This window comes from Vanessa tameamea, chromosome 22, assembly GCF_037043105.1.
Source record: "Vanessa tameamea isolate UH-Manoa-2023 chromosome 22, ilVanTame1 primary haplotype, whole genome shotgun sequence".
Lineage (NCBI taxonomy): Eukaryota > Metazoa > Arthropoda > Insecta > Lepidoptera > Nymphalidae > Vanessa > Vanessa tameamea.
In genome coordinates this window covers 2,924,340-2,950,739 of record NC_087330.1, presented here as the reverse complement: position 1 = coordinate 2,950,739, position 26,400 = coordinate 2,924,340, and the positions used below count along the sequence as shown (strand labels likewise).

Here is a 26,400-nt window from a genome sequence, read left to right as displayed (position 1 = left end):
GCGAAATCCTACTCTCTATTCTTAAGGATAATATTTGAATTTTATTATTGACCACGATCCTCAAGATGTGTTCCTTCGCTACCGAGCACGAGATGAATAAATTAAACACAATTGGAACATATGAAAACTCACTTACCAAGATCTAAACTAAATTATACGTATATCCATAAATTTCAAGGGTTTTATTGAACATTGTTAACAACAAATAACTCAATGACAAATATCTTTAGTCACCTATTTTAACTTTTTTTTTTTGAGATTTATAATTTCGTTTTAGCTTGGTTTTGTTGCAGAACTGTTCCTATTATATCAATATCCAAAAAAATATTGATATGGATCCCAAGTTTCATTGTGTATTTCAAGTGATTGTACGTAATTTTTTTATGAATGACCTAAAACCAGTTATATATTTATAAAGTGAAATGTCCAGACTGACTTATTTTTTTAATTATAATAGTTAACAGATAATCCGCAATATAAATGCATAAATCGACTATACACGTGTCCGTTATGTCAACCAAAATGGCTGACAGGAAAATTGGCGCCAATTCGCTTTCCTTAATTTTCATGCAAATCTGAATATTGGATTTCAGTTATAAATAACGGTACATTTTAGGCTGTTATAGTTTCGTATCAATGTGTTTCGAAATATTCGAATTTTTTTATGAAAATCTAATTTATAGACGAGTTTATAAAAGATAAATAAGAAATAAAGTCATTTTTATTTTATTATCTGTTAAATTTGCCCGCTGAAATTGTGCTGAAATTCTGCTGTTAAAGAGATAATTAAAAAAAATAAGTTTGATTTTAGAAATTTACGAAACAACCCAAAAAAAAGAATGAAATATAATTTATATTTTGATTCAGACAGCTGTCATTAATATCATGTAGATATTTTTTGCTCAGCCAGTTAATGTTAAGTAAAAATAAATATTAATAAAATAAAACAATTCATTAAATAAAGCATATGATAAAAATGGAGGAACCATAATCCCGTGCTTACTATTATTATTTCGAAAGCAAAATTAAACTAATAAAAAAAATACTCGACTATCAAGCATTTCAATTCTTTTCTATCATCCGTTTTTTTTTCTGACAAAAAAGACGTAGTACTAGTATAAGTATAATTCTATTACTAAGTTACATATGTCTATTATTAAGTCTATGACTGTATTAATAATAATAATAGTATGCAAATATTCAGTATTAATCACGAGATTACAGCAATGTGCAATTAAATTAGCAAAGAAGTTTCCACTGTAGTCTCGGTAATTAGATTAATAGAAAATCTTCTACTAACATCTGAGAAACTCTGGCTTGGTTGTTGGATCAAGAGGCGAAAACAGAAGGTAGTGTTGCTTAGAAGAAACGAACAGTGGGAAGGTTTTTCAGTCTGGAACCTTAATCACCAGTAGCCTGAGTAAATCTCCAATATTAATGGAAGATATTTTTTATATATTTTAAACACATTGTAATGTGTTAATGTTAAAATAATACCATTAAAATTATTTTCTAAATGAAATAACAACCCACTTTTATGACGTATAAAAATATGTTCTATAATAACATCCATAAAAATATAGCTTCCGCTAAGTTACACTATTTATAACACTTAACATTTTAGTAACACGAGACGTACATCCTTTCCCATTCATAATATCAATGATACGTATAATATTATTGTAGTAGTTTGTCCGTTCGTAAGATATCCTATATACATACATATATATAAAAAGATTGGGACTTCCCCATTTTTTATCCATAAAATTATACTTTTTGAAATTATTAATTTAATTTAACAAACTAATCTATTACGAGCATTTTATTTACATAAAAATTACTAACATTAAGTCCTTAAATATATACAAATATGAATTAAAAATATTTACTGTATAAATTAATTAAATATTAAATAGTTATTGTGTTTCGCGAATGCTTGCGGGTGTCATTAATTTCATTTTCAGAACCGTCCAGGGACCCATTCAAATACACACAAAATAATCCATCATAATCGGTGACCTTTTAAAAGGAGTTCAGTAATCAGTTACATACACACGTACAGAAAAGCTTCATGTTTAAAGATTTTTATATTTTATTTTATGCATATAACCCGTTTTTTTATTATTCTCAATATATCATGTGATACATATAAATAATGTTAATAAGATTTATTACTAATTACCACTATAAAAAAATGGTGTCAATTAATACGAATACGCTTATTAAAATCTAATTAATTGCTGATTTATTTCATTTCACATAAACATTAAATAATAAACTTATTCCATACTCGTCAGAATTTACTTTCGATAATAGAAACGAAATTTTAATAAACCTTATTCTTAGTAATCTATACATATTTACTATATAATATTATATAGTAAATATATATATATTCCTATAATGTATATACTATATAATATTATTTAATATATCTTAAGTCAAAGCATCTTAGTAATGTCAAATGTATTTAAAATAGTACTAGATACCTTTTTACGGGTATATATTTTGTACGGGTAACGTAAGGTTTTTATGTCGGGCTATCTTTCAACCAATCAGATAAAACCATTCACCGAACGATCAACTCACCCGTTCTGTGCTAATGGATCACGTCTCGCATATTTTTTCACGCGTTTGTTTCAATATACATAATAACATTTACAACGTTATTTATTTTTAATGAGATTCGAATTAAGTGACTGTTAATCTGTACTAAATTTGACGTTATTATTTTTTAATTTCATTGTGATTTATTTTTTTCTGTAAATATTTTAGAGACATACAAATTTATCATATCAAGTGTAGCTATAATAGTTTTGGCAACATTCCCTTCGAAAATGCTTGGACAAGCATTTTCTCTCCTACTACGTCGACATATTAAACTATATATCAAAATATATGCAACATATTAACATATTTTATAGTTCGTATTGGTTCTGAATCTATAAACTAAAATAATATGAAAGTTACAAATCAAAAGGATTATTATTTGGAACCGTTGAGACTTGCCTCTTTATAATATTAGTATGACGTAATTATAGAACAGATTGATTATTATTTTTTTATCAATATTTATTTAATTTTTAAAGCAAAATGGAACAAAAGTTCAAAAAACAATAGCACAATATTAAAAAAAAAAAATTTGAAAATTTTTATACATATGTACAAGAAATGCAATAATTCACTCGAAAGGTAGATCATACAACTTAAATCCAATTTTATTTCAAGGTCAATAAAGATTGTAATCTTAAGCGCAAGTGTGTCATTTCGCCTATTGTACCAGGTTTTTGCTCCCTAGTCCCAGGCAAGCATCAAACCTGTTCTTTCGGAGCATGCCTTTCACCCAAGTTTTTTCTTGAAATCTTCGTGAGGGGAAAAAAATCAGTTCAGAGATTAATGAACTCTCGACGTTAAGTGAGTTTTACCTATAGCTTTAAATTAACTACAATGCGGTTTAAAAAAACTATCGTTATTATGTCAAAAGCTGTAAAACATTCAGTTTTGATGGTGAACATTATTAAAACCTTAGATTAATTATTAATTAATAAAGATAAAAATAATCTTACATACACATTTAAAATAAGCAATTGGACTCGATCTGATTAAAACATAAATAAAAACATCGTACCAAACGTTATCTATACATATTATAACAAAAACAAGCAACCTTGCGTAATATATTTAAAAAAAAACCGTTATAACATTATTTAAATTCAGTACTATTCTCAAAAAAATCACTTCGTATTTCACTTGTGAAATGTTAAAACCGACTTAAGATACGCTATTTGCATCAGGTTATCCTTCAAATTTTTTAATTATTATATAATCTTGTTCTGTGGTAATTTTGAGTTCAATCTAACAGAACAGCTCTATTACTTCCTAATTATCAAGCTAGCACAAACTCTCCAACCTACCCAAAGTATAAACTAAACTATTATACAACAAACATACTGTTATCATATTCCTATATTCCGATTTGATTGACTCCTTGGTCTAATGGCTTGATACATGGCCACAGATTTCGAGGTTCTGGGTTCAAATCACAGATCGGCCCGATAAAAGGTTGTTGGGTTTTTCAGTAGAAAAATTCTCAGTAACAATTGGAATCTGAAAGTTGGAATTTTTTTTACTCGCGTGCCTCGAAAAGAACTTAAAGCCTTTGGTCCTGAGCCTGAACTCTTAACGGTCGAGTCGGACTCGTCCCATCGAATTATGAAAGTGAGGGAATAGAGAGTGCACCTGTGTTTGTGTACACACTTGTGCACTATAATTTCACCTGATGGAAAGTGACTACCTCCGCCCATTAACATCTGCAACACCGGAAGGTTATTTTTTTGATGGTTCCCAATTCGTATTGGTTCGAAAAACCCGCCGACAAAAGCTGGTCCCACAAAGTGATTGTGCGAAGCAGAAAAATGTCTTTAAAACCGCGCGTTTATTGTGGGAATTTCGGATATCGAGGTAGCTTCCGGATAGCTTCTATATTTGTTCGTTTATCTAACTATCAACGCTCGAAACACTGGACGGGTTTTAATTCGATTTGATATAATTTAATATATAATATCCCATGTCACGATATAATTGACTTATGTCCTAGGACACAGGCTACTTTGTTAGGAACTATTATATTTATATAAAATCAATATAAAACGATTATTATATCGATTAAGACATGAGAATTATATAAGGTAAGTTCGAAATTAATAAAATAGAAAAATAAGTTTTATAAATTAATAATTTTAAAGACTTAACTTGTAGTTAATTTATAAGTTACCTTACTAGGTTACTTATAAATTAACTTTATAATGAGTGATAGGTATATACATTAATATAATTTTAATAAATGTTATAATGTGATGATTACCTAACTACACAAAAACGCATGCGTGGTTAACGCTACTTAGCTTCAAAGCGGTTGACCTGACTCAAAAACGAATATAATTTATTATAAAAATCACGTAATTGATTTTTTTGTCAATAATATCCAAGGATTGAATATTTGCCGTCTCCATGATATTTCTAAATCTGTGTAAAGAATTTTGAATGTGAACGTCGTTTTATATTAAGGAAAGAATAACATCAGTACGTAAATTCTTATCAAGTAATCTTATCTAACAACAAAAATACTGACGAGGCAAGAGCTATAAGACATCGACCTAATCCACGAATAGACTTGACAATTTGAAATGGATAAATAAAATGATAGAAGCAAAGAGGTCTTATTACGCACTAACATGTGAACTTATAAAGAGAGACAGCGCTGTCATGCCGCCATTTTTACCTAGTGTTCTACTTTAGATCTACTAATCTTTGCTTAATTCGTTTAGAGCTTGGTTACGGTTCTGTTTTATAAAAATCTACACTTACGATTGAGTTTTTTTTTTTTTTTAATGCTTATATGAAAAAAGTCCAAAACCAATATACATAAAACTTATAGCAGACGATGCAGTGCGTTTCAGAGAATGTTTCAACTTTTAGTTAATAAATCCAATTTCATGCGTTTTAAATTTAGACTACAGAAGAGCAAAACGAGAATTTCATTTTCTTGTAACAAATATTTAAAAATATATTAAAGATTATTTTTTTGCTTTCAAAGTATCAAATCGTCGGTCCGTTAATCAAAAAATATATATATACGGAACCTATTAAATGGTCATGTGTAAACAAACAATAACAGTAACAATTGTTTATGTCAATTACGTGTGTATTTTATCACCAATTAGACAACTACGCTTCATTATTATATAACGCGATGCCCGCGACTTCATGCTCGTGAACGTTGTGTAGATAAAATTATTTTGAATATCCCTAGCAAATAAAATTTACGTATACGTTTATATTCTTTTATTATTCGTGATCAGTTTTAATAAAGCACGATAGATTCTTATGAAACATTGGAAGAAATAAAAGCTATAATCATGCCTCAAAATAAACCAAAATATAACGTAATCATGTATCCAAGGTATGTTTGGTATATAAAGCGAAAACTAGCGGTAAGGAGAGATGTTGTGTAAATAATCATCAAGACATCTTTTCAGGATATGTCCAGTTAGATTTGAGTTTTCTTCAGTATAAACACAGTCCTTTGATTATTTATATATGTACTTATATGTCTAGACTATCAAGGTGGGGAAAGCGTCGTCAAGAGTTGGTCACTAAGTACACGCACACTAGTAAAGTAGTATAACGTTAGGTGAGTGTCGAGTGTAGATGTCACGCACACTAAGATAATAAAATTGGCTCGCATTTATTAATTATTTCGTAGTGCGACACTCTAGACACAAGTGCGTTTAACTTCTGTTTTAATAATACAACAAATAGTAAGAAGAGTAAATATAAATATCATTAACTATATATTTATTACTTATTTACTACCTGAATAACATTGTACGTATTAAATTTATCTGTGGATGGAATATTGTAATTCCCTTTTGGCCTTATATTAAATTCCGTGTCTGATCTATTAAATTTATTACGCTTTTGTACTAACAATAAATAAATAAATATATCAAAAAATAAATGTCAAATCATTTTTTAATTTCAAAATAAAACATATTATGTTACCATTTATCAATTAATCGCCAAATCACAAGGACGGTGACGCAATAAACCGTTTTATTTAAATTTATACACTCACAACTCTCAAGTGGACAAGAATGCGGCAGAATTTCGTACAAACAAACCCATTTGTCAAATTTGTATCAGGGTTGCCATTCGCCAAGCATAAACAGAGTGAATGAAATAAACTAAAAAATTAAAACTATAATATCCCACTGGGTACAATGCCGTCTGACCGTAAAATCAATTACTTTTTTATAAATTTAATAAAATAAATTATTTATTTATTTCCAGTTTCACGTTGTGTACCTAATGTCCTTGTATCCTTGAGAACGTGTGTCCAAAACTTCATGACGATCAGTTGAGCAGTTAAGACGCAAAAGCATAACAAACAAACCCACTTTCTCACATTTAAAAAATGGAACAATGTAAGGAATTACTAATATTTATAAATATTCCTATGTGGGCTACAAATTATGCTTAAAGTTTGTGCTTGTGGAGACGACCAAGGTTCAAGATCGACCTACGACTACATTACATCGCTAAGAGACCCTTAAACTATTGCGATATTAACGATTAATATGTTATGAACTCCAAAATAAATCCAATAATAAAAGAGGTACTGTTACATTTTATTCGGTGTTTTCTGTGTCACAGAATATCACTGTCTTAAAAAAATATGTAATGGCTTTCCATATAGCCTTTTACATCATACAATCAATAAATAGTAAACATAATTATAATTTACCCAATTTCGTACTGTATGAAGTACAATATTTACACAAACAAATCAATACATTACATTGATTAACGGAAGTAATATAATGCAAAATATATAAATTCTATACTAATATTATAGACGCTAAGGCTGTCTGTTATGCTTTCACAGCCAAACCACGGAATTGAATTTGACGAAAGAAGCAAGGTCGAAGCCTAAGGAAGGACATAGGCTACTTTTTCTATACCAAACACTAGCTATCAACCCCTAAGAGGCGAGCGAAACCACAGTCGAAAAATGTATATTTGCAAAGTACTAAAATATTGTCTGTGATAATTTAGCGTAAAAATATATAAAAAAAACACAACATTTCAAACGTACTTGTATAATTGCATATCACTAATTCTAATGAGATCAGTTCATAGCGTCAATACGGAGAGCAATTCGTCATCAAGTCATCGCGCCATGCGAAGGTCAGTGCACGCGATCATCCAAAATATATTAACACTCGTACGAAACTTATCTCTCATATAATTTATTTAATAATTAAATATTGTTCAACACTACAATACTACAATAATACAAAAATACATTTCTGCGTTCTATGTATGTGGAAAATTATAATCAACTATAAAATTGAATTATTTATCAAAATAAAAAATATACAAATAAAAATAAACTTAATTCAAATCACAATCACAATTCAAATATCAATCATCGTCACTTTACAAGTACTTAAATTTAATCGCCGGATCGGTGAGTCGAGATGACCCAGTGGTTAAGGCTCATAAATCGTAACCAAAGATTGCGAGTTCAAGCCGTACAAGCACTTTTCATATTGTGTGTAATTAGCGTTTATAAATTATCTCGGTCAAAAAGGAAACGTATATGTGTATCGTACACAAACGTAATCTAAAGATATTCCTCATGTGGTTACCGTATTTGACCTTCGTGATGGAATAAACTCCAAACTTCTCCCTGAATGAAGGGCTTGGTTCACCTGGGGAACATTTTTAGGCTCTTACTTTACCTACATATATAACTCGTTCGGTATGTAGATTTTTCCGAGGAAACCGCAAAAAAATCAACACACTAAGTATACCTACTAGCTCCTTACACGAATTTTTATCATCGTCAAGAATTTTTCATACTCTACACAAACCTGCTAAAAACAGTTGTTAAAAGAATGAATAGATATCACTTCTTTATTCATAACTTATCTTTTGTACTAAGTTATTTCTTTTTATAGTTTAATTATATTATTATAGTTAAACATCTGTTAAAATATATTCATAATTATAATAGAGATGGTATTAATACTGCGCAAAAATACTGAAATAAATATATAAATATGCATAATGTGTAATGCAAATAGATTCCCAATAGAGTCCCTATTCGTAAAACAAAGAAAAACAATGACCAAAATAACGCATACAACAAACTTTTCAACTATTTCCTAAAAAAAAAAGTTGTATTTAAAAACAGTGAACGGCCCTATTCACATTAATTATATTAGATAATATTTGCTACCTAGCAACACCTAGTTGTTGCATGTCTTCAAACAGTAAGGTGGAGTGTGGTACTGTTAATTTGATATTTTTCCTAGTTAGAAATTATAATCCTTATTAAACTGTACAAGATAACTTAATATTATAAAACCTTGCCTATAATAGTAACAAATATATAGTAACATTCAATTTTAAATAGGTAATTAATAAAACAGTGCCAATAAATATGCAAGCGAAATATTTAAATAAACTTCGTGTTAATATTCACAAATAACTGACTCACTTCCGTAAAACAACCGTTGTATATAACAACATTTATAAATAACTATTTAATACAATTCGGCAGCTATTCCTCAACCATTAACATTTTACTATAGCAAAAATATTAATGTAAATGTATGTTTTTAGATAACCGTACGTAGCAAATTAATAAAAGAATAATAATAAAATAAAATAAGTTTGCGAAGAAGTTGTTATCATTTAATCAGCGCGCTATATTGTGCCAAAATGAATTAGAAAAAAAATATTTACCTTTTCTCCTTCCGAACGGTCCGCAGAATGAGGTTCCTTTACCAATGACATTGTCATCGACATACTTGATCAACTTCGTTGAATCTTCGGTTTTGTGCCCTCGGGACACACACCATCTCGCCGGCAAATCTTCTTGCATGGATTCGGATTTTCCTTTAGTACCTCTTGATTTTTTCAAGACACTTGTCATATTAAAAACACATTACACAACATGAGAGTATTTTAAGCACATTAAGTCACGAAAACACTACTAATACTTTTTATTTTGTTTATTTTTAAATCACGGTATGATTTTACGAAATTATCTTTCGCGTTTTATGTTTACGCAGAGAGACGTCGTGACGATATTACTTCATCAGACGAATGCCTCATTCGCGCGCACGAACGTATACTACTACTTTACGTTTACGCTAATGGTATCGCCGCTACGACGCACATTGCCGCATTTTTAGTGTTGCTACACGTAAAAATAAGCTACCATTTAGTAGTTTATAAGATTTTGTTTCTATAATAATTATTAGTATAACATATTCATAATTAATAGTATTATTACATAGTATTTAAACCCCTTTTTTATTTCTTAAAGTTGTGATATGACAACAGTTCATCGCCATTATATGTTATTTAAAAAAAATCTAAAAAATGTTTATTAAAATTTTTGTCTAATCGAAAAAAAGTCATAGATATTTTTCCCCAAATTCAATCACTCACTATGATATGTAAACATATAGTAGCCTTATTAAAAAAAAGAGTAATAATGTATTAATGTATCCTACATTTATAAAAAATAGCAATATTGTACAAAAAGGTTTTTATAATTACTAAATACCTACTGAAACAATTTTATAAAGATATCATTGGCTGGAAATACAAGTATAGTTTCTATAGCAACAAGACACGTTAGATCGTTGCACGTTGAGCGAGATTGTACCATTAGATATATATTTTATATTCTCTACCAACTTATGTATCAATTGGTTTGAAGTTTTTTATATTATTTTTGAAAATGTTGAAGTTACAAATAGCTAATGCGCAAGATCGCAAGGAAGCTCAAAACAGAGAAAGAAGACGACAGTGTGAATTGGAAAGAAGGTCTCGGATTTTCAATGCAAGAAATAGGAAAATTGGTGTATGTATAAAAAAACAACGCTCTAGCATTGCCATGTAAAATATTATTTTATATTTAAGTAGTACCGTGTCCTTGATGCAATTTAGGATAGAGCTTCCCAAATCGATTATCCCATTGGTGTCGTAGGAATTAAGTTAATTTTTTTTTAGTTTGTTATTTAATGAACTATTAGGTGGGTTATTAAATCCCGATACAACGCAGTGCACCAGCCCCAAATATAGGTAATAGGGAGCAATGGAGTATGCGATGATACATATTTGATTATTTATTACAAATATTTAAGAACCTTGTGGTTAAAAAATTATCAAAAGTACATCCAACTATTTTTAAACATTTTTAAATTAAATATTAACAACTTGATACGTATCGTCGGGGCCAAGGCCTTCCCTGAGGGATGGCTTTTGTCTCCTAAATCAGTAAGTGGAGCTTATCTAACTACCCTACTCGACTATAGGTTGGTTGTTAACACGAATGATGGGAAATTATAACTGTAAATAATAGCTTTAATGACTATAACGTCCTATAGCGATCTATCCTTTGTCTATATTCGGTGCGTACGTCTAGATGGGTATAGGCGCCAGGTGTTTTGTATAAAAACCTAGCCTATGTATCCTTCCTTGGAGTTCAAACTTACTTCATACAAAATTTCATCAAAAGCGTTTTAATGGTTTGGCTACAAAAGAGTAACAGACAGACACATCGCATCTATTCGCTGTCCATAAAATCTAAACAAGATGAACCAAAAACTCTCCCATATTTGAAGGACGTATAAAACAGAAGCAGAACAATAAACTGTTTTGTCTCCAAATATTAGTACAAAGCATGTAATCACAGTTTCGAATGTAATGCAAAACGATTTCTGAGAACACTAGTGGGGCGCGAAGTTATATGTTGTCGAATCAATCAAAGATATCGTCAGTACCTCAGTTGTACAATTATCACTGTTAAGTTCCTCTTGTTTGATTACTGTTAACACTATATACTAATAATTACTACAGACTCCCCTGGCGTTGACACTACTCTAAAGTCTAACATAGCCTCCTCTAATCTAATCAAAGGCAACCAACCATATTTAGGTAGAGACAAATTTACTAATATGATATATTCCAAACATAAAGAACGCGTACACACATTTTGTAATAATGAATAAATATTTATAATGCACACAAAAAATAATAAATGTAAATAACACATAAGAGAAACAGTTCACAAGTACATAGTACGTACGTACATAGAATATAAAGTCAGAAGGGAAAAAATGAGCACAAGATTCGTCGACAATAATAATGTAAGGATTAAATCAGGGCCGGATCTATCGTATGGCTTTTTGGCCTTCAGCCCAGGGCCCCGTGGATTCAAGGGGCCCCCAAGCCAAGTCAAGTCAAGTCAAAGTCAAATATAGACGATGATGCGAAATAATCCTTCATTTTATTTATTAAATTAAACTGATTGTATGGTTTACAACCCTGCGAATCCTGCAATGAATAAAACCCATTCAATTTATTTAATTCAAGTCTTAATTAACTCACGGTTCGGCCCTGGCATAAATATACAATTGTATATATTATGTATGTATGTGGTTGGAAGCCACAATCCGACGTGTCATGTCTTGTGGAATAGCTGCTATCTCCACTCAAATGATGCTTTTAAGGTTAGCAAGAATAATGAGATGTACCTATATAGCCCTAAAGAAAATAAATAATTTGAGCCAAAGGCTTGTGAATCAAGCCAAGTACCTAACATCCCCACGTTACGAGTTTATTCTTTTCCGAAAATATGTCTGATATTTAAAGTTTTCAATAAGGAATCTAAGGCTTCACTCATCGGTCCCTTAAAATGCGAACTTTGATATCTCAGTTAGCGATTACTTTTATATCAAATATTAAATGATTTTAAATATAAAAAAATTACAAGCAATTATTGAAATAAAAACATATAAAACCTACATTAAATTAAAATAATGTTATTATTTTTCTTCATTTGGTATTTCAAATTAAATAGAGAAATAATTATGTACCAAATTTTTTAAATATTTTCGTACAGGAATAGAAATCCTCGTAGCAGCAACTAACTTAGTTGTCCTCCCCGTTTGATACCCGGTGTAGCTTTAATGGAACATTGGATTCAATGAAACAGGATTATAGTTTCTCAACTCCTTAAGTGCAACTCTAAACTTTTACCCTTATAATAATATTACAAAAAGAAATCTACTCAAACTGGGTATATCTAGTAGATGAAATTAAATCAGAAATTAGATGATCTCAAAAATGTCTATATCCAAAGAAAACACCCGATTTTAATGTAAACTAAAACTGCATTATTGCAATTTTAAAAAGCAATTTTCAGTATTGATCACTTTGATTTTCAAAAAATAAAACACAACCTGTATTAATAAACCATTCGACAGTGTCGTTAATAAGGATCAAATTTGACAAATTTAAGGAATATATCGATTTTTAAAGTAAAATATTTTTGATTCATAGTATATATTATAACCCTACCTTATTCAAAATGATGCTCAATTTTTTTTACTCAACCCCGCCTTGCAATTTACTTTGCTGTCTCTTCATATTTAAATATCAAACGTACGTTCACACTCTAAAGACTGATAAGATATCTAAGTATATTATTTTATAATCAACTACCAAACTCGTACTACGAAGAAAACTTTTAAAGCGCGTACATAAGTACACGCACCATTTTTTATCCTTATCTGATAGTTATTAACAAATTAAGTCTCCAGGTTGATCTACCATTCCTGGAGCGTCAGGTGGAAGAAAAGCGCGCTGAACGAGGTGAACTAGAACGGAAGAACTTGGCTTTCGCTCAGCAGATGATCAAGGACAGTAATCTCGCCGTTGTCCTCGAAGCCAGGGAGAGAGAAGTATCGGAACATTGTGATTTGTAGAGTGTATAATTGAATTGTATCTAACTCAGTGGTTCAGATGTAGACGAACACTGATGCCTCGAGAAATCCTATTATATATTGTGGGATAAAATTATGTGACAATAAAATATTTTCACTTTATACGAATGTATTTGGTGGGGCTTTGTTCTAGCCATTCTGGGTAATCCGCAAAACAACAGTACCCAGTATTGTTGTGATCCGATTTGTAGGGCGAGTGAGCCAGTCTAACTGCAGGCACAAGGGACATAACATCTTAGTTCCCACAGTTGTTCGCACATTGGCGATGTAAGGAATGTTTAATATATCTTACAGCGCCTTTTTCTATGGCATTTGCTCGCCCGCCTACTGCTATAATAAAAAAAGGTCTTAAATTAAAAAAAAAATGTTTAACGAGCCACTTGATGAATATCAGATGATGAATACACATCATTGTACAAAAGTAACACGTTGATCCAACACCACGAAACAATATCAGACATGATACCTTATCTTTTTGTTGTTACTTTAATGCATTTATTTTTTTGCGAACAATCTCTATTTCCTTACTTACAAAATTTCTAAAGTTTTCCCATTTCAAAAAGGAAAAACCGCTGTTCAAATCACGCGTTCATAACGTCCTTGTAACAAAAGACTTATATAGCAAAACTTAAGTATTCAAACTTTTATCTGTTTATATAACCTATATATATTTTATCGGTTTTCGGTTTTTATTTCCATCGATCTATAGCTTAATAAACTGTTTTGAGTAGTTGAATTTTGTGCCAAAAGCTTTGTTTTTATATATTTAGGAACGACGTCGTATAGGCGTAGAAATAGACGAATTCCGTCAGAAGTACCAACGCAAGGAAGATCGGCGCGAGTTCGACCTCAATAATCCTGATGCGTTAAAAATGCAACTACCGCCGAGAAAGTCCGATGGCGAACCAGTGGGTTTATCCAGCGCACAAAAGTAAGTGTATTATTATAACTATTGAGTTTACAAGTCTTACTTAACTGTTTTTCACTTCTTGGTTACTACTCGTATACATAGCCTTTTGCCGTGTACTGTGAGACATAGAACTAATCAAACATTTTACTATTTTTTACTAATTTGATATATTCTTAACAGTACTTACGCTAATAATGCTTGCTTTCCTTTGCTTTTGCAAAAGTTCGATGTCGCGTATGTCTGGTACATAATACATATTTATAACGAACGAAGATAATATTTATAACAAGTAGTTTGTTACATAACGAAAATTATTGTCTAAGACTCGAGGGTCGCCGAAAGACAATGTCGCGCTACCCTGATAATATACTACATAGATTAAGCGTATGTACATAAGTGCTACGTGCTGGTATATTATTATATTATTTTCTTAGAGGCAAGTATTCAAGAAGTTAAACAAAATATGACGTATTTAATCATATTGTTACACAAAAATGTTTTTATAACTTTTGCAACGGAAACTAAGTATTAGTTTAATCTTATCTTAGAAAAATAAATTGATGACATTCTTGCTTTGTGTAATCGTATGATTGACGAACAGATTTGAAGGTGAAGATCTCGAATATGAAGAACGTAAAAAGATAATGGCAGCTCAGAAGAATGCGTGGCTGGAACAACAAGTTCAGGAGCGGAAAGCTGCTGAAGAGGAACGCAAGAAAGCGGAAGCAGCATATATGGTGTGGTCATTTAATTTTAAAGCCATACACGCTAAGGCCACACGCTACCCTAAAGCTAGGGCTTCCAGAAAAGTTTCCCTACCAGTATGACTGTACAATTGAACCAAAGAATGTATGTTTCACAACTGCGCAGGTTTCCCACCTGAAAAGCGACCCGAAACAATATGAATTTTATTTTTTTTTGTCCATGGCTGTACAGATTAATAGTGAAAAAAAAACTAAACGTGTGTGGCACTCGCCTGCACACGCATCAGTCTGGTCAATGCAAGAGGTTATCACCTTCCACGGTCATCTTCGTTTAATATTCCTAGCGCTACAGCACGATATCGATCATCGCTGGCGGGTTCATGGTTTCAACTGAGAATGTGTACAGACTTACCGCTAGGTGTATATCTACTAAACTCAAGTTTACCTGCGGGTGTAACTGTATAAGTAAACCTGGCAGGTAGCTTACCTAACTAAGCTCAATTCACATCTTCAGACATAATACAGATACTGCCTCGTTGGTCTAGTGGCTAGCTTCTAAGGGTTCTAAGCTCCTGAGTTCAAACCCCAGTTCGGTCCAATAAAAGTCATTGTTCAGAAATTCTTAGTAAAAGCTCGGATTTTGGAAGAAGGCAGTGTTAACAGTCCCGTAATCCAATAGTAAAGTTATGTATACGATATAAATATTTTAGCAACATTTAAAAATATCCTTTGTTTTTTGTAAATAATTGAATATAAAAATTATCAAATTTTGCTTCAGATGGCAATTAAGGCTAGAGATGCACGCGCAGGTGATCTCGACAAACTGGAGCGAGAGTGTCGTTATCGTCTAGGTCAGGCGAACTTGCGCTACAACGAAGCTTTGGTAAATAGACGAAATATAATTTATTTTCTTAGCCTAAAAACTTTTTAACTTTTTTTATTTCTACTGTATGTTATCTTAAAGAATAACTACATTGTGATCAAGTTTATTTTTGATTATGCATCTTGTTAGGAAACTAAACTCGTTACCCACCCAATGATAAGAAGTTATCTCTGAATATTCTTTATTTTTTTAATAGTTTATTTAATTAATTCCCAAGCTGATTGATATTATTATATACGTTAATTATTATCAAGAATAAATTAGGTACTTGAAGATATCGATCGGCGTATTCACTTAACATAAAGTATTCTATGTAAAATAACGACGATCGAATATGCTATAACAGTTTAAAAGAAAGATTAAACAAATACATATTCACAACTATAATAAATAACGCCTTCTTTACTCGTAGTTTTGGTTTGTAAAGAGGTGATACTTACTATTTTACGATTTGAAGGCAGCCGAGAAGAAACAATTAGAGCAAATAATGAAAGAACAGGAAGAAGCTGACAATGCCGCGGAAATGTACAACAATCTCACTTCAGACATGCTCACTGAAAACCCGGACGTAGCTAAGAGTGCTTTGGGGAACAATAGGTATAAAGTTGTATCATTACAACAAATGTGATTTATAAAAGTAATATGTTTTCGTCGATGTTGCTACTGAAACTTTAGCAATTTAATTACGTTTTATTTTTGCCATAGAGGTCACATATGTATTACACGAAACTCAGGTTCAAATATAGGCAGGCATCAGTTTTTTTTCTAGTATTATATTAATCAGGGGTTAAGACAAACATCGTGAGAAAATCTGCTTATAATTTATAAATTGAATGAAATTCGGAGACTTGTAATTGTATCCTAGGAAAGCTTAAGTAGTTAGATACATTTCCAAATCTCAAAAGAATAAGAATGGAGTCTTTTTGTAGCATCTTAAAATTTTTTGCTTCTCTGAACTCTAGTTTCAGTATAATTATGATACTGAAATACACCCAAATGTAGACGAGTTCCATAGACAATTATGTTATATTCCCCATTTTTTTTTATTGTGCTAATTTTTGTCCGTTACAGTCAAGATAATATTTAAGTGATCATAATATAGTAGATCTCTCTAGGCTCTAAAGAATTGTTTTTTTTTTTCAGAGCTATTGGTTTTATGTACAAAGGGATGAACCAGGAAGAGTTGAAGAAGTTTTACGCGGCACAGAAGGAACAGATGGCTGCGGCAAAAGTATGATTTTCTATCTCTATTTAATGCTTGCTTATCATTGGCTACATACATGTAGACATAAATATCAAATCGTTTAGCTACCCAAATTGCCTATTTAGTTGACAGAGCCCACTGACATATAAGGTTTACGAACGTACTAAAAAGATTGTCAATTTGGTCATTGGACGTAAAGCAACAATTATATTTCAATATCTTTATATAATGCCTATCTTAGATTTTATTCTATTCTATTCGATTTTATATTTTGACGTATTTACAAACAGACGCTTGACACGTATACGTTATTTTGATAAAGAAGAAGAAAAATTTGTCTATAAGATCTTAAGAAAATGAGAATGTATGACACGAAGTAAGTTTCTCCATTGTTTACATATGTAACGGCAAATTTATTTAATGTAGGCAAAGCGTGAGGCAGAAGAAAAAATGGAAGCAGAGTGGCAAGCTTTAGCTAAGTCCATACAACGAGAGGTCGCCAGGCAAGATATTGAGGACCAAAGGAAGAGGAGGTAATATATTGTTATGTAAAGTTTTGGAACGAAAAGGAATCGAGGTATAATTTCTAATAGAGAACGAGATAAGGTGCCTCTGGTCGTGTCCCATCAAACAATAAGAAATATAAATATGTATTGTCACTAACTTGGATCTGCTCGGCATTGCGTCCGGTCAGCTGGATGAGTCTAAAGCACCACGCTTCTTTGTGTTTACCTTACCACCCGTCAGTTATCTTAATACCATTTGGCTACGAATAATGTTGGAGTAATCGTTTACTAGTAAGCGATATATTACGAGTATCTCCTAAACTTTAATTGATATTTAATATTAGCTACCGCTTCTAGAATTCGGGCAGGAATACGTTACTACGTTTTTCGTTATAACCTTAAGATTCCTTTGCAGAGAAATTGCACGCCAGCTGATGGAAGAAAATCAATTACTCGCGCTTCAGCAAAAGGAGACGGAGAAATATTTTAAACAAGTCGTCTACAACAACACGCCAACCGACGACTACTACTCTCAATTTAATACAACTACTAGATAAATTCGTTTGTAGATCTTACAAGTTGTAATCGGTTCGAAAACCTCTGGGACGATAAATTGATTTGCAATGATTTTTATGACATTTTTGGATATTTGTTTCAATTCAAGGTCATTTTAATTATCATCCTGTCAGATGAAACGGTCGTTAGATTGTAACATGTACATTTGTTTTCGTTCAAGTTTTACGCGTTATTGCGATTGAAACTATGGAGTGTAAAGGTGAGGAAAAGCATATTTGTGTGTATAAAAATACATGAAACTTAAATGGTGCAGCTGGAGCTGGGGAATATGAAGGAACCCGTATTATTAGAGCGAGAAAGATAGACATCCGCTTTCAAAAGTAGCAATTTTCGAATTATTCTGTATTGTTGGTTAATTAATCATTAATTATAATTATATTGAACGCATAGATGCTATAGTAGATCTTTTCTGGCAATGAATACAAACCGTTTAACAAATATTTCATCGGAGGACATTTTCGAAGGAAGTTTGACCTACTCCATAATTAAATCGAAACTTTGTAGCAGTAGAATGTTTTTAGTATAGTACCATTAATATTCGCGTTACGAAAGGTTATGCGACTCGTATCGGACCATAGATTATAACAAATATTAAGGCAACATGGCAACTCTTTTAACTGATATTTATATACAATTTCACAGTAAAGATATTGTGGCATTTTAGAGCACTGTTATGCAAATAAGGGCCTTTTTGCTTCGATATTATAAATTAGATTACATAATTGATTCCATCAAATTCTTTGTGATTTTATTAGATTGAAGAATATTTGGTCGATTGTAATAAAACAAGAGTTTGGAGAATAATAAATAGTTTTTATTTATGGAATTAAATTCCGCAGCACAATATTACAATACCATGCACATCTAATGTCATAGAATAAAAATATATTTATGATTTAAATACAATTTTGGTTTTATATAAAAATACTAAATATTACAGCAGCTATTGAAATGTTTGGCACATTAATGGAGATCAAAATGACTAATTTCACGAAGACTAATGTCGTAAGTCGATTGACAAACAAATTTTCGTTCATAACTAAATTATACTTTAACGGTCTTATATAAAAGTTGTTTAACGAATATTTAGTTAAACCTTGTTTTTTTCAGAGTCATCAAGGATTTTACATTTGAAGTAAACTCCATTGTTTAACTTATCACCCGTCTAAACAACATTTATAGGTTTATCTCAATATATCCACGCAAGAAGGCGCAACAAATTAATTATTTTTTAATAAAATAAACGTAACATATAATCTACTTTTGTATTTTTTTGCTGCCATTACGCACACGCACACTAAGACATCGCACACAAGGGTTACTTATCCATATGCCTTCGTAAGTGAATTGATCTATACGCAATACTTAAACAATTTAGGCTCTAAATAAACTCTGCGCGTTCTTACGGCTATATCCATTAAATTAATTACTTTTTCGTATTATATTTTTGTTCTTAGACGTTACACCGCACTGTCTGCAATTTCAATTCCGTCCTTACTGTCAACCGTTAATTACGTTCCAATATTTTTAACCATTTACTTAATTTTAAGCAAACCTTTTTTTAATTACGATTTGAGGAGGATGTACACTCTTAAAATTTAAGACAAAACTATACAATCGTTTACGATTGTATTACAAGTAAATATGCTTAGGATTGAACATGAATATACAATTACTTATCTATGATATTTCTTACTTATTTATCACTTCATATTGACGATATATGTTTGAACTTTGTATGAAACATTTTTCTTATTCAGAAAAGCTTCTCTTTTACCAATAGGTATAGACAATTTAAAGAATGGACGTTATAGGCTAAGAGCCAACATCTATACATACAATATACCCATAAAATAAAGAAAAATATATTTTCTATTAGAAAAATCCCACTTTGTGGATGAACAGCTATTGTTTTTTTCTATCACAATTTTAGGAGATTTTTTTCTATAAATAACTACAGTTCTTCTGGAGCTGTAGACCAAGAGCCAGTAAAGCGGATTAAGACGCTGACAAATGACCTTCGATCCTCCGATGTGTTAGCCACGCACAACTTATATTTACATAAGTATTGTATCGAAATCATCGTAAATAATTCTGTTCATTTAAATTTATGTTGTCAGAATTTGTTTCCCGAGTTCCACTAACTAACCGCGGTAAGCTTAACATTCCTAATTGTAATATTTTAGAAGCCATATTTAATCCAATTAAACACGAGCAATGATATAAAATAATAAAGACAACTAAAAACTTGATTTTAGGCAATTCATTATTAAATAACAGTACTAGAAAGATATATTACTTTCTTTTAACCGTGTGTTATTTACATTTACACGGTTTATACATAAAATTCAATTAATTTGCAACGCAAGCAAAATAAATTGAATAAAAATACTTGCCAATAGAAAGCAATATTGTCAGCGTCTCTATAAAACTGTATTTGATATAATGTCGCCGATATCAGCTCGTAAAAGACATATTCATTAGTAGTAAATGATAAAATTAATTATATATTATAATTATAATATATAAAATATTTGCGAAAATTTTAACGGAAAACTCGAACAACATGGCGTCTTTCGGCTCTTAGTCTACTTTATAATGTAATCCGAAATCTTCTAAATATATTTTTTGAATTACTTTAAAATTGTAAAAATAAATAATATATCAAAATATAACACAACCAAATATCACTTATAAATTTTTAAAAAAATACTGTTGAAAAAAACATTTTTTAATAAAATAACGTACAAATTCTACCGATTCCAAAAAAAAAAAAATATTGTAAGACGACTTTGTGTCTAACATATTAAGATTTAATTTTGTATTAATTAAAATAAAATTGTAAAATTTAAATTTGGAAATCGCATTTGTGGCACATTTTAAAGATCTATTAATTCACAATGAAAAAACGATCTTGGCTTATTGTTATAAGATTCATTTTTATATAAAATTAATGAAACCAAATTCAAACCGTTCAAAACCTGTCCGGTTTATCTGTAACCTTGTTCTTAGGCTCGCATCCAATTAACCCTTTGTTCTTGAGGTTCATGATGGAATCTGCTATTATTCTCGCGGTCTTCCTCAAATAGCCTCCGCTGGTGAGCATCACGACTGGGATTTCCTTCTCTTTACATATCTCGAAGACGAATTCATCGCGTTTTATGATACCCTGTGAATTAAGATCAGAAAGAAATGGAAAATATATTATATATTAGCGATAATTATATAAAAAAATAAACATAATCAGCCTGTAAATTTCCCACTGCTGGGCTAAGGCCTCCTCTCCCGTTGAGGAGAAGGTATGGAGCATATTCCACCACCGCTCCAATGCGGGTTGGTGGAATACACATGTGGCAGAATTTCGTTGAAATTAGACACATGCAGGTTTCCTCACGATGTTTTCCTTCACCGCCGAGCACGAGATGAATTATAAACACAAATTAAGCACATGAAAACTCAGTGGTGCCTGCCTGGGTTTGAACCCGAAATCATCGGTTAAGATGCACGCGTTCTAACCACTGGGCCATCTCGGCTCATTATATATTATATTTATTTATTTATTTATATAAAGATTTGTTTATAAATACTCACGACTTCACTGATCCGCATATGTCCGAGGGGATCTGAATCTAACACGTCTGTGCCAGCGTTGTAAACCAATATGTCTGGCTTAAACTCTTTGAGGGCAGCCTTTAAATTCCTAAAAAGAGTATTTCATAAAAAAAAAAACAAATGATGGAACACTAAGATAGTTTTTAAACGAATACAAAGATTCGAGGATAAAATCATCGAACCTTGTATTTTTTAGGGGGTTTAAAACTAAATTATTTATTGCAAGTCAATTCACTAGCAGTGATTTACATTGTCATAATTAGTTGTTTTTCTTCCTCTTCAGCAATGTGTATCAGTAAACAATAAAACATCATAACGATAAGGAAGATCATTTATATGCATCGAAAATAAAAAAGAACCCAAATTGTTCCTTGAGGAACGCTCAGTTATATGAACAATACAAGATGTAGTAGCGTAGCTAGCTACAGGACAAAGCAGTACAGTGAACAAGGCCCCTTTAGGTGAGGGGGCCCTAAGGAACTAAATGTTAATTAGGCATAACTAGTTGTTGGTATGTGATATTTTTGAATTTATTCGTTAATATTTTAAAAGTAACTAATAGGATATGAAGAAGCATTATATAACATAAAATAAACAGCCTGTAAATTTCCCACTGCTGGGCTAAGGCCTCGTCCCGCTTTGAGAAGAAGGTTTGGAGCATATTCCACCACGCTGCTCTAATGCGGGTTGGTGAAATTCACATGTAAATTAGACACATGCAAGTTTCCTCACGATGTTTTCCTTCACCATGAAAATTCAGTGGTGCTTGCCTGGGTTTGAACCCGCTATCATCGGTTAAGATGCACGCGTTCTAACCACTGGGCCATCTCGGCACCATGAAGAATATATGTAAGTGAAAAGCGCGCAAGGGCCCGAATATTTTTTATCCATCTATCCGCCCAGCTATGCCACTGCCAAGACAACTTAGTTCTATTTATGAATACTTATTGGGTTATTTGATTTAGGTATAAAGCGAGGTCAAGAGCTGACTTAATGACACAACTGACGATATTATCTAAGCTTCCATAAAAGCGTTTAATGTGCCACACAATGAAATGCTTTAAACAATTGTAGAACACCCAAACATTCTGCTGTGATTTCTTTCATCCTAAGTAGAATACGGAATAACAAAATAATTATTAACTCACTTTCTTAACTTCAACATGTACTCCAAATCTTCAACCTTGTTCCCCAATTCAATCTTCCGTCTGATAGCTCTCTTGGCTTCTTCGTCCTTGGGATAGATGTGTCTATTGTACATATCCATGATGTATACTTCAGGAACTCCGAGGAAATCACGCTGGTAGCCATTGCCCTTGAAAATATTACTAGTAACATGACTGACTTACTTCCCGAAAACATTGTCAAAGGCAAAATCTGATATCAATCTAGATAAGATAATTACAATTGTTTATTGACTGTCGAAAATCTTTCACTGGTTCGGTTATAAATTACTCAAATCTGAGAATAGTTAGAGAACCAAAGAACGTCAGTCTTTTTTCTTAGCGATAATAAGCTACCCCTTAACTGTTGAAACATTTGCTTAATTTTAATTGCAATGAATACATATCATTATATCTTTATAAAGTTAATTACTTTGCTATTAAATTGGTGAAATAATAGTTTTGTTACGACGATGTTTGGCAGTTATAACGCGCTTTGTTGGCAGAGCAGCTATGACGTAGCTTTTCAAGGCTATGTCTATTAATTTAAAAAAAAATCGAAGACAGCTAAATTCAATTAAAAATATTTCTAGTTTTATGTATCCAAAAATATAATTAAGTTACGTCACAAAGTTAAAAAATCTTTTTCAATATAAATGAACATACTTGATGAGCATCCAAATCCACAATCATGGCGTTCTGCACATTCCTATGTACGACTAGATTCTTTATAAGGAGCGTGATATCGGCGTATGCGCAGAACCCCCCGCCCCGACCCGCGCTGCAGTGGTGGAAGCCGCCGCCCACGTTTATCGCCCAGCCTCGCTCGAGTGCTAACTTACCGGCTAACACTGAACCACCAGTTTGTAATCTGTGATATAAGTTTTTGACTATCATAATATAATTGCGCTTTAAATTTTACTCAGTTAATTTTTTTCTAACCGAATTCGGCCACGGCTGTTCCCAAGGGAGACTAGCAACCAGCACAGTATATATTATAGTAGACAAGTGAGTGAAGCAAACGTAGGTTCAATCAACAAATCAAACCAATTTAATTATCCGACAAGACCGAAATTAGTTCACGTTAATATAATGGATATACATTCTTCTATTTTATTAATGTGTTTCGGCCCCCAAATCCATCCGCGTTTCTCTAATCAAATTCTAAACAAGGCTTTAAAAATGTGCTTAGTACCTACATAATTTCATCAAGATCAAAACACTACACTCAACAGCCATCTAGACATTTTACGCGGTACTAATATCCTTTTAACTTCGCTGAACTCGTCCGATACTCTGGGGGGATCCCCATCTTTGTAGCGGGTATTTCCCCAGGATTCCATGGATGAATAGGGGGGCCAGATTCAGCTTAGTCCGCCACTGACTCCTTATTTAGAATTATTATTGTTAATTAGATAAAAATGTAGTCTACACTGACACTGCAAACATATATTTTAATTTGAACAGAAAAATAATTTCATGTGCTTACTACACCATAACGCGAAAGAAAGACAAACAAGGGTAAATAGACTAGTGTTAATTCTTATCAAAATTAATAATATACATAATGTATATATATCGAGTATTAATGTAAAAGAAAAGTACCTTTATAATTTTATATATAAGCCTTTGGCACAGATAGCTAGAAAAATGTATTACTTACTATGTAATATAATATCTTGTTAATATTATATTTAAACTCACCTCATAGGCTTCAAATAAGCTCTTTGAACAAGAATATTCGGGAGACAAGCCACTACAGGAACCTCTGCTATCATTGCCACTTTTCCGCTCCACTATAATTAATATAAATGCTTTTTTTAAATATACTTCTGCAATGATTTTTCTTATATAATCAATTGAATTTCATATTCTTACTTCTCTTATCTTATTTACATTTTATTAGTAAATGAAAAATGCTATGACTTTATTATATTCTTTCAAACACTTCGTTGAAGATTTTTCATTACTTATTCGGTGTCAATAAATCTACATAACTTTGAAGATACAAGAATTTATAATATTTTATAATTCTATATATATATATATATTTCACCAATATTTACTACTTTAATACCTTAAATAATTACATAAACAAATCTAAACAACCAAAAGCCACATATTTTATTTTAAAAGATTAATATCAACATACTGCTTTAAATCTCATTTTGAGTCATTGTGATTTATTTTTTATGTGAAAAAAAAAATTATGCTTTCTCACTAATGTTTTTTTTTAAATAAGCATTAGTTCTAGTTTCAGATTACGAAACAAAGACAAATGCAAATTCCCAGTAGTGTATGTACTAATTGTTAACTTATTAGACTAGAATAAATTATAAGCTATTGCTTATTTGCACTTTTGAAGTATGTATAAAATAATATGTTGTTACACACTATCAGGACAATAGATTCACCTTTGATTTGCTTTCGTTTCTTTAGTATGTTAGCAAGCTTCAAATGCTTTTTTGTTTTATAATCAAAGATTTAAAAAGTTAATCTTTCTCAAAATCTAATAACTTTTATGAGCCTAGTCTGAAAAAATTATGACAAAAAAATCTTCAGAAATATGAGGGTTGCCTCACAATGTATGATAAAAATTGTGACAAAGAAATATGTTCATAGGTACTATGAGCAAATATTATATAGTTAATATATATATTTTAGATAATTATTTTAAGATTAGATTATACTATAAAGCATTATAAATCTTACTTTAAGAGATTTTAGGTATTTCTTTGTATGGACAACAAGTAGATCATTTTCTTTAGCTTCGAGCGGTTTTACCAGACATTCTTGAGTGATGAAGTTAGCTTCTAATAGATACTGAAATGTATAACATGTGAATATCTATTACAAATTGTTTGACAGTCAGTACATTAAATTAATGATAATTTTTAAACAAACCAAAACATTCAAAAAATATTATATACATATGTGAAAAAAAGGGTAAAGGACTGTAGTTTTTTACATTTCATACCTGGATTATATTTCGCCATTTCTTAGCATCAAACACATGTAACTTCTCAAATCCACAAAAAGATACATTATATTTTTCATCGTATACAAGCGGCCACTGATCATCTCTTATATCAATATATAGACTAAAACATAAATTACCGATTGTTTTGTTATAAAATCTATCTATCATCCTAATTAGTAAGAACAACGCATTTACCTGGTCATAGTGATGAGGTCGTGATGAGATACACTGTATAACAATTTACTATTTACATTTTCCGAAAATAACGCAATATGCGCGATAACGATAAGAAAATATTTGATTCAAGGTCATTTTATGACGTTGACGTTAAATGTAATGATATTTTCGTTGAAAAATATGTTATGCTTAAAAATTACGTTACGTAAAAAACGTTATATTTGAATTAGAAATGGCATTTTCTGTTTTAAGTAGCTAATTTACCTATTATTTTAAATCTCAAAGTACATACACTAAAAAGCAGCTATAGAAATG

At 31.2% G+C, this 26,400-nt stretch overlaps 3 protein-coding genes across 5 annotated transcripts in view; 1 reads left to right on the top strand and 2 right to left on the bottom strand.

Annotated features, from left to right (window-relative positions):
* The window catches only part of LOC113404555 (uncharacterized), a 101,885-nt gene extending 92,173 nt beyond the window's left edge, over positions 1-9,712 (bottom strand). For both annotated transcript variants that reach the window (XM_064218518.1, XM_064218519.1), the window contains exon 1: positions 9,316-9,712. In XM_064218518.1, the coding sequence (XP_064074588.1) occupies positions 9,316-9,505 (190 nt within the window). In that variant the 5' untranslated portion in view covers positions 9,506-9,712. The remainder of the gene's footprint in view (positions 1-9,315) is intronic.
* A 519-nt stretch (positions 9,713-10,231) lies between these two features.
* LOC113404556 (RIB43A-like with coiled-coils protein 2) lies at positions 10,232-18,496 on the top strand. The gene is made up of 9 exons (XM_026645478.2): positions 10,232-10,444; positions 13,188-13,328; positions 14,141-14,301; positions 14,882-15,017; positions 15,763-15,867; positions 16,325-16,464; positions 17,011-17,098; positions 17,498-17,604; positions 17,993-18,496. Exons 1-9 carry the CDS (start codon positions 10,322-10,324, stop codon positions 18,132-18,134), a joined length of 1,143 nt encoding a protein of 380 aa, XP_026501263.1. The 5' UTR covers positions 10,232-10,321; the 3' UTR covers positions 18,135-18,496.
* A 2,534-nt stretch (positions 18,497-21,030) lies between these two features.
* The window catches only part of LOC113404557 (histone deacetylase 11), a 104,980-nt gene continuing 99,610 nt past the window's right edge, over positions 21,031-26,400 (bottom strand). The window contains exons 1-8 of one of the 2 annotated variants that reach the window (XM_026645479.2): positions 26,104-26,232; positions 25,906-26,029; positions 25,641-25,751; positions 24,633-24,724; positions 23,595-23,799; positions 22,914-23,080; positions 21,745-21,853; positions 21,031-21,322 (exon numbers count right to left, since the gene is read on the bottom strand). In XM_026645479.2, the coding sequence (XP_026501264.1) occupies positions 21,128-21,322; positions 21,745-21,853; positions 22,914-23,080; positions 23,595-23,799; positions 24,633-24,724; positions 25,641-25,751; positions 25,906-26,029; positions 26,104-26,111 (1,011 nt within the window). In that variant the 5' untranslated portion in view covers positions 26,112-26,232 and the 3' untranslated portion in view covers positions 21,031-21,127. Of the gene's footprint in view, positions 21,323-21,744; positions 21,854-22,913; positions 23,081-23,594; positions 23,800-24,632; positions 24,725-25,640; positions 25,752-25,905; positions 26,030-26,103; positions 26,233-26,400 lie in introns of those variants that run through there. The other variant, XM_064218451.1, reaches the window with a different exon arrangement.

Bases quoted from the DNA above. Each gene is read 5' to 3' on its own strand.
- LOC113404556 (XM_026645478.2), top strand. From the start codon at position 10,322: ATGTTGAAGTTACAAATAGCTAATGCGCAAGATCGCAAGGAAGCTCAA. The intron at 17,099-17,497 runs GTATGATTTTCT...TATTTAATGTAG, and splicing joins AACAGATGGCTGCGGCAAAA to GCAAAGCGTGAGGCAGAAGA. The intron at 17,605-17,992 runs GTAATATATTGT...ATTCCTTTGCAG, and splicing joins GAGGACCAAAGGAAGAGGAG to AGAAATTGCACGCCAGCTGA.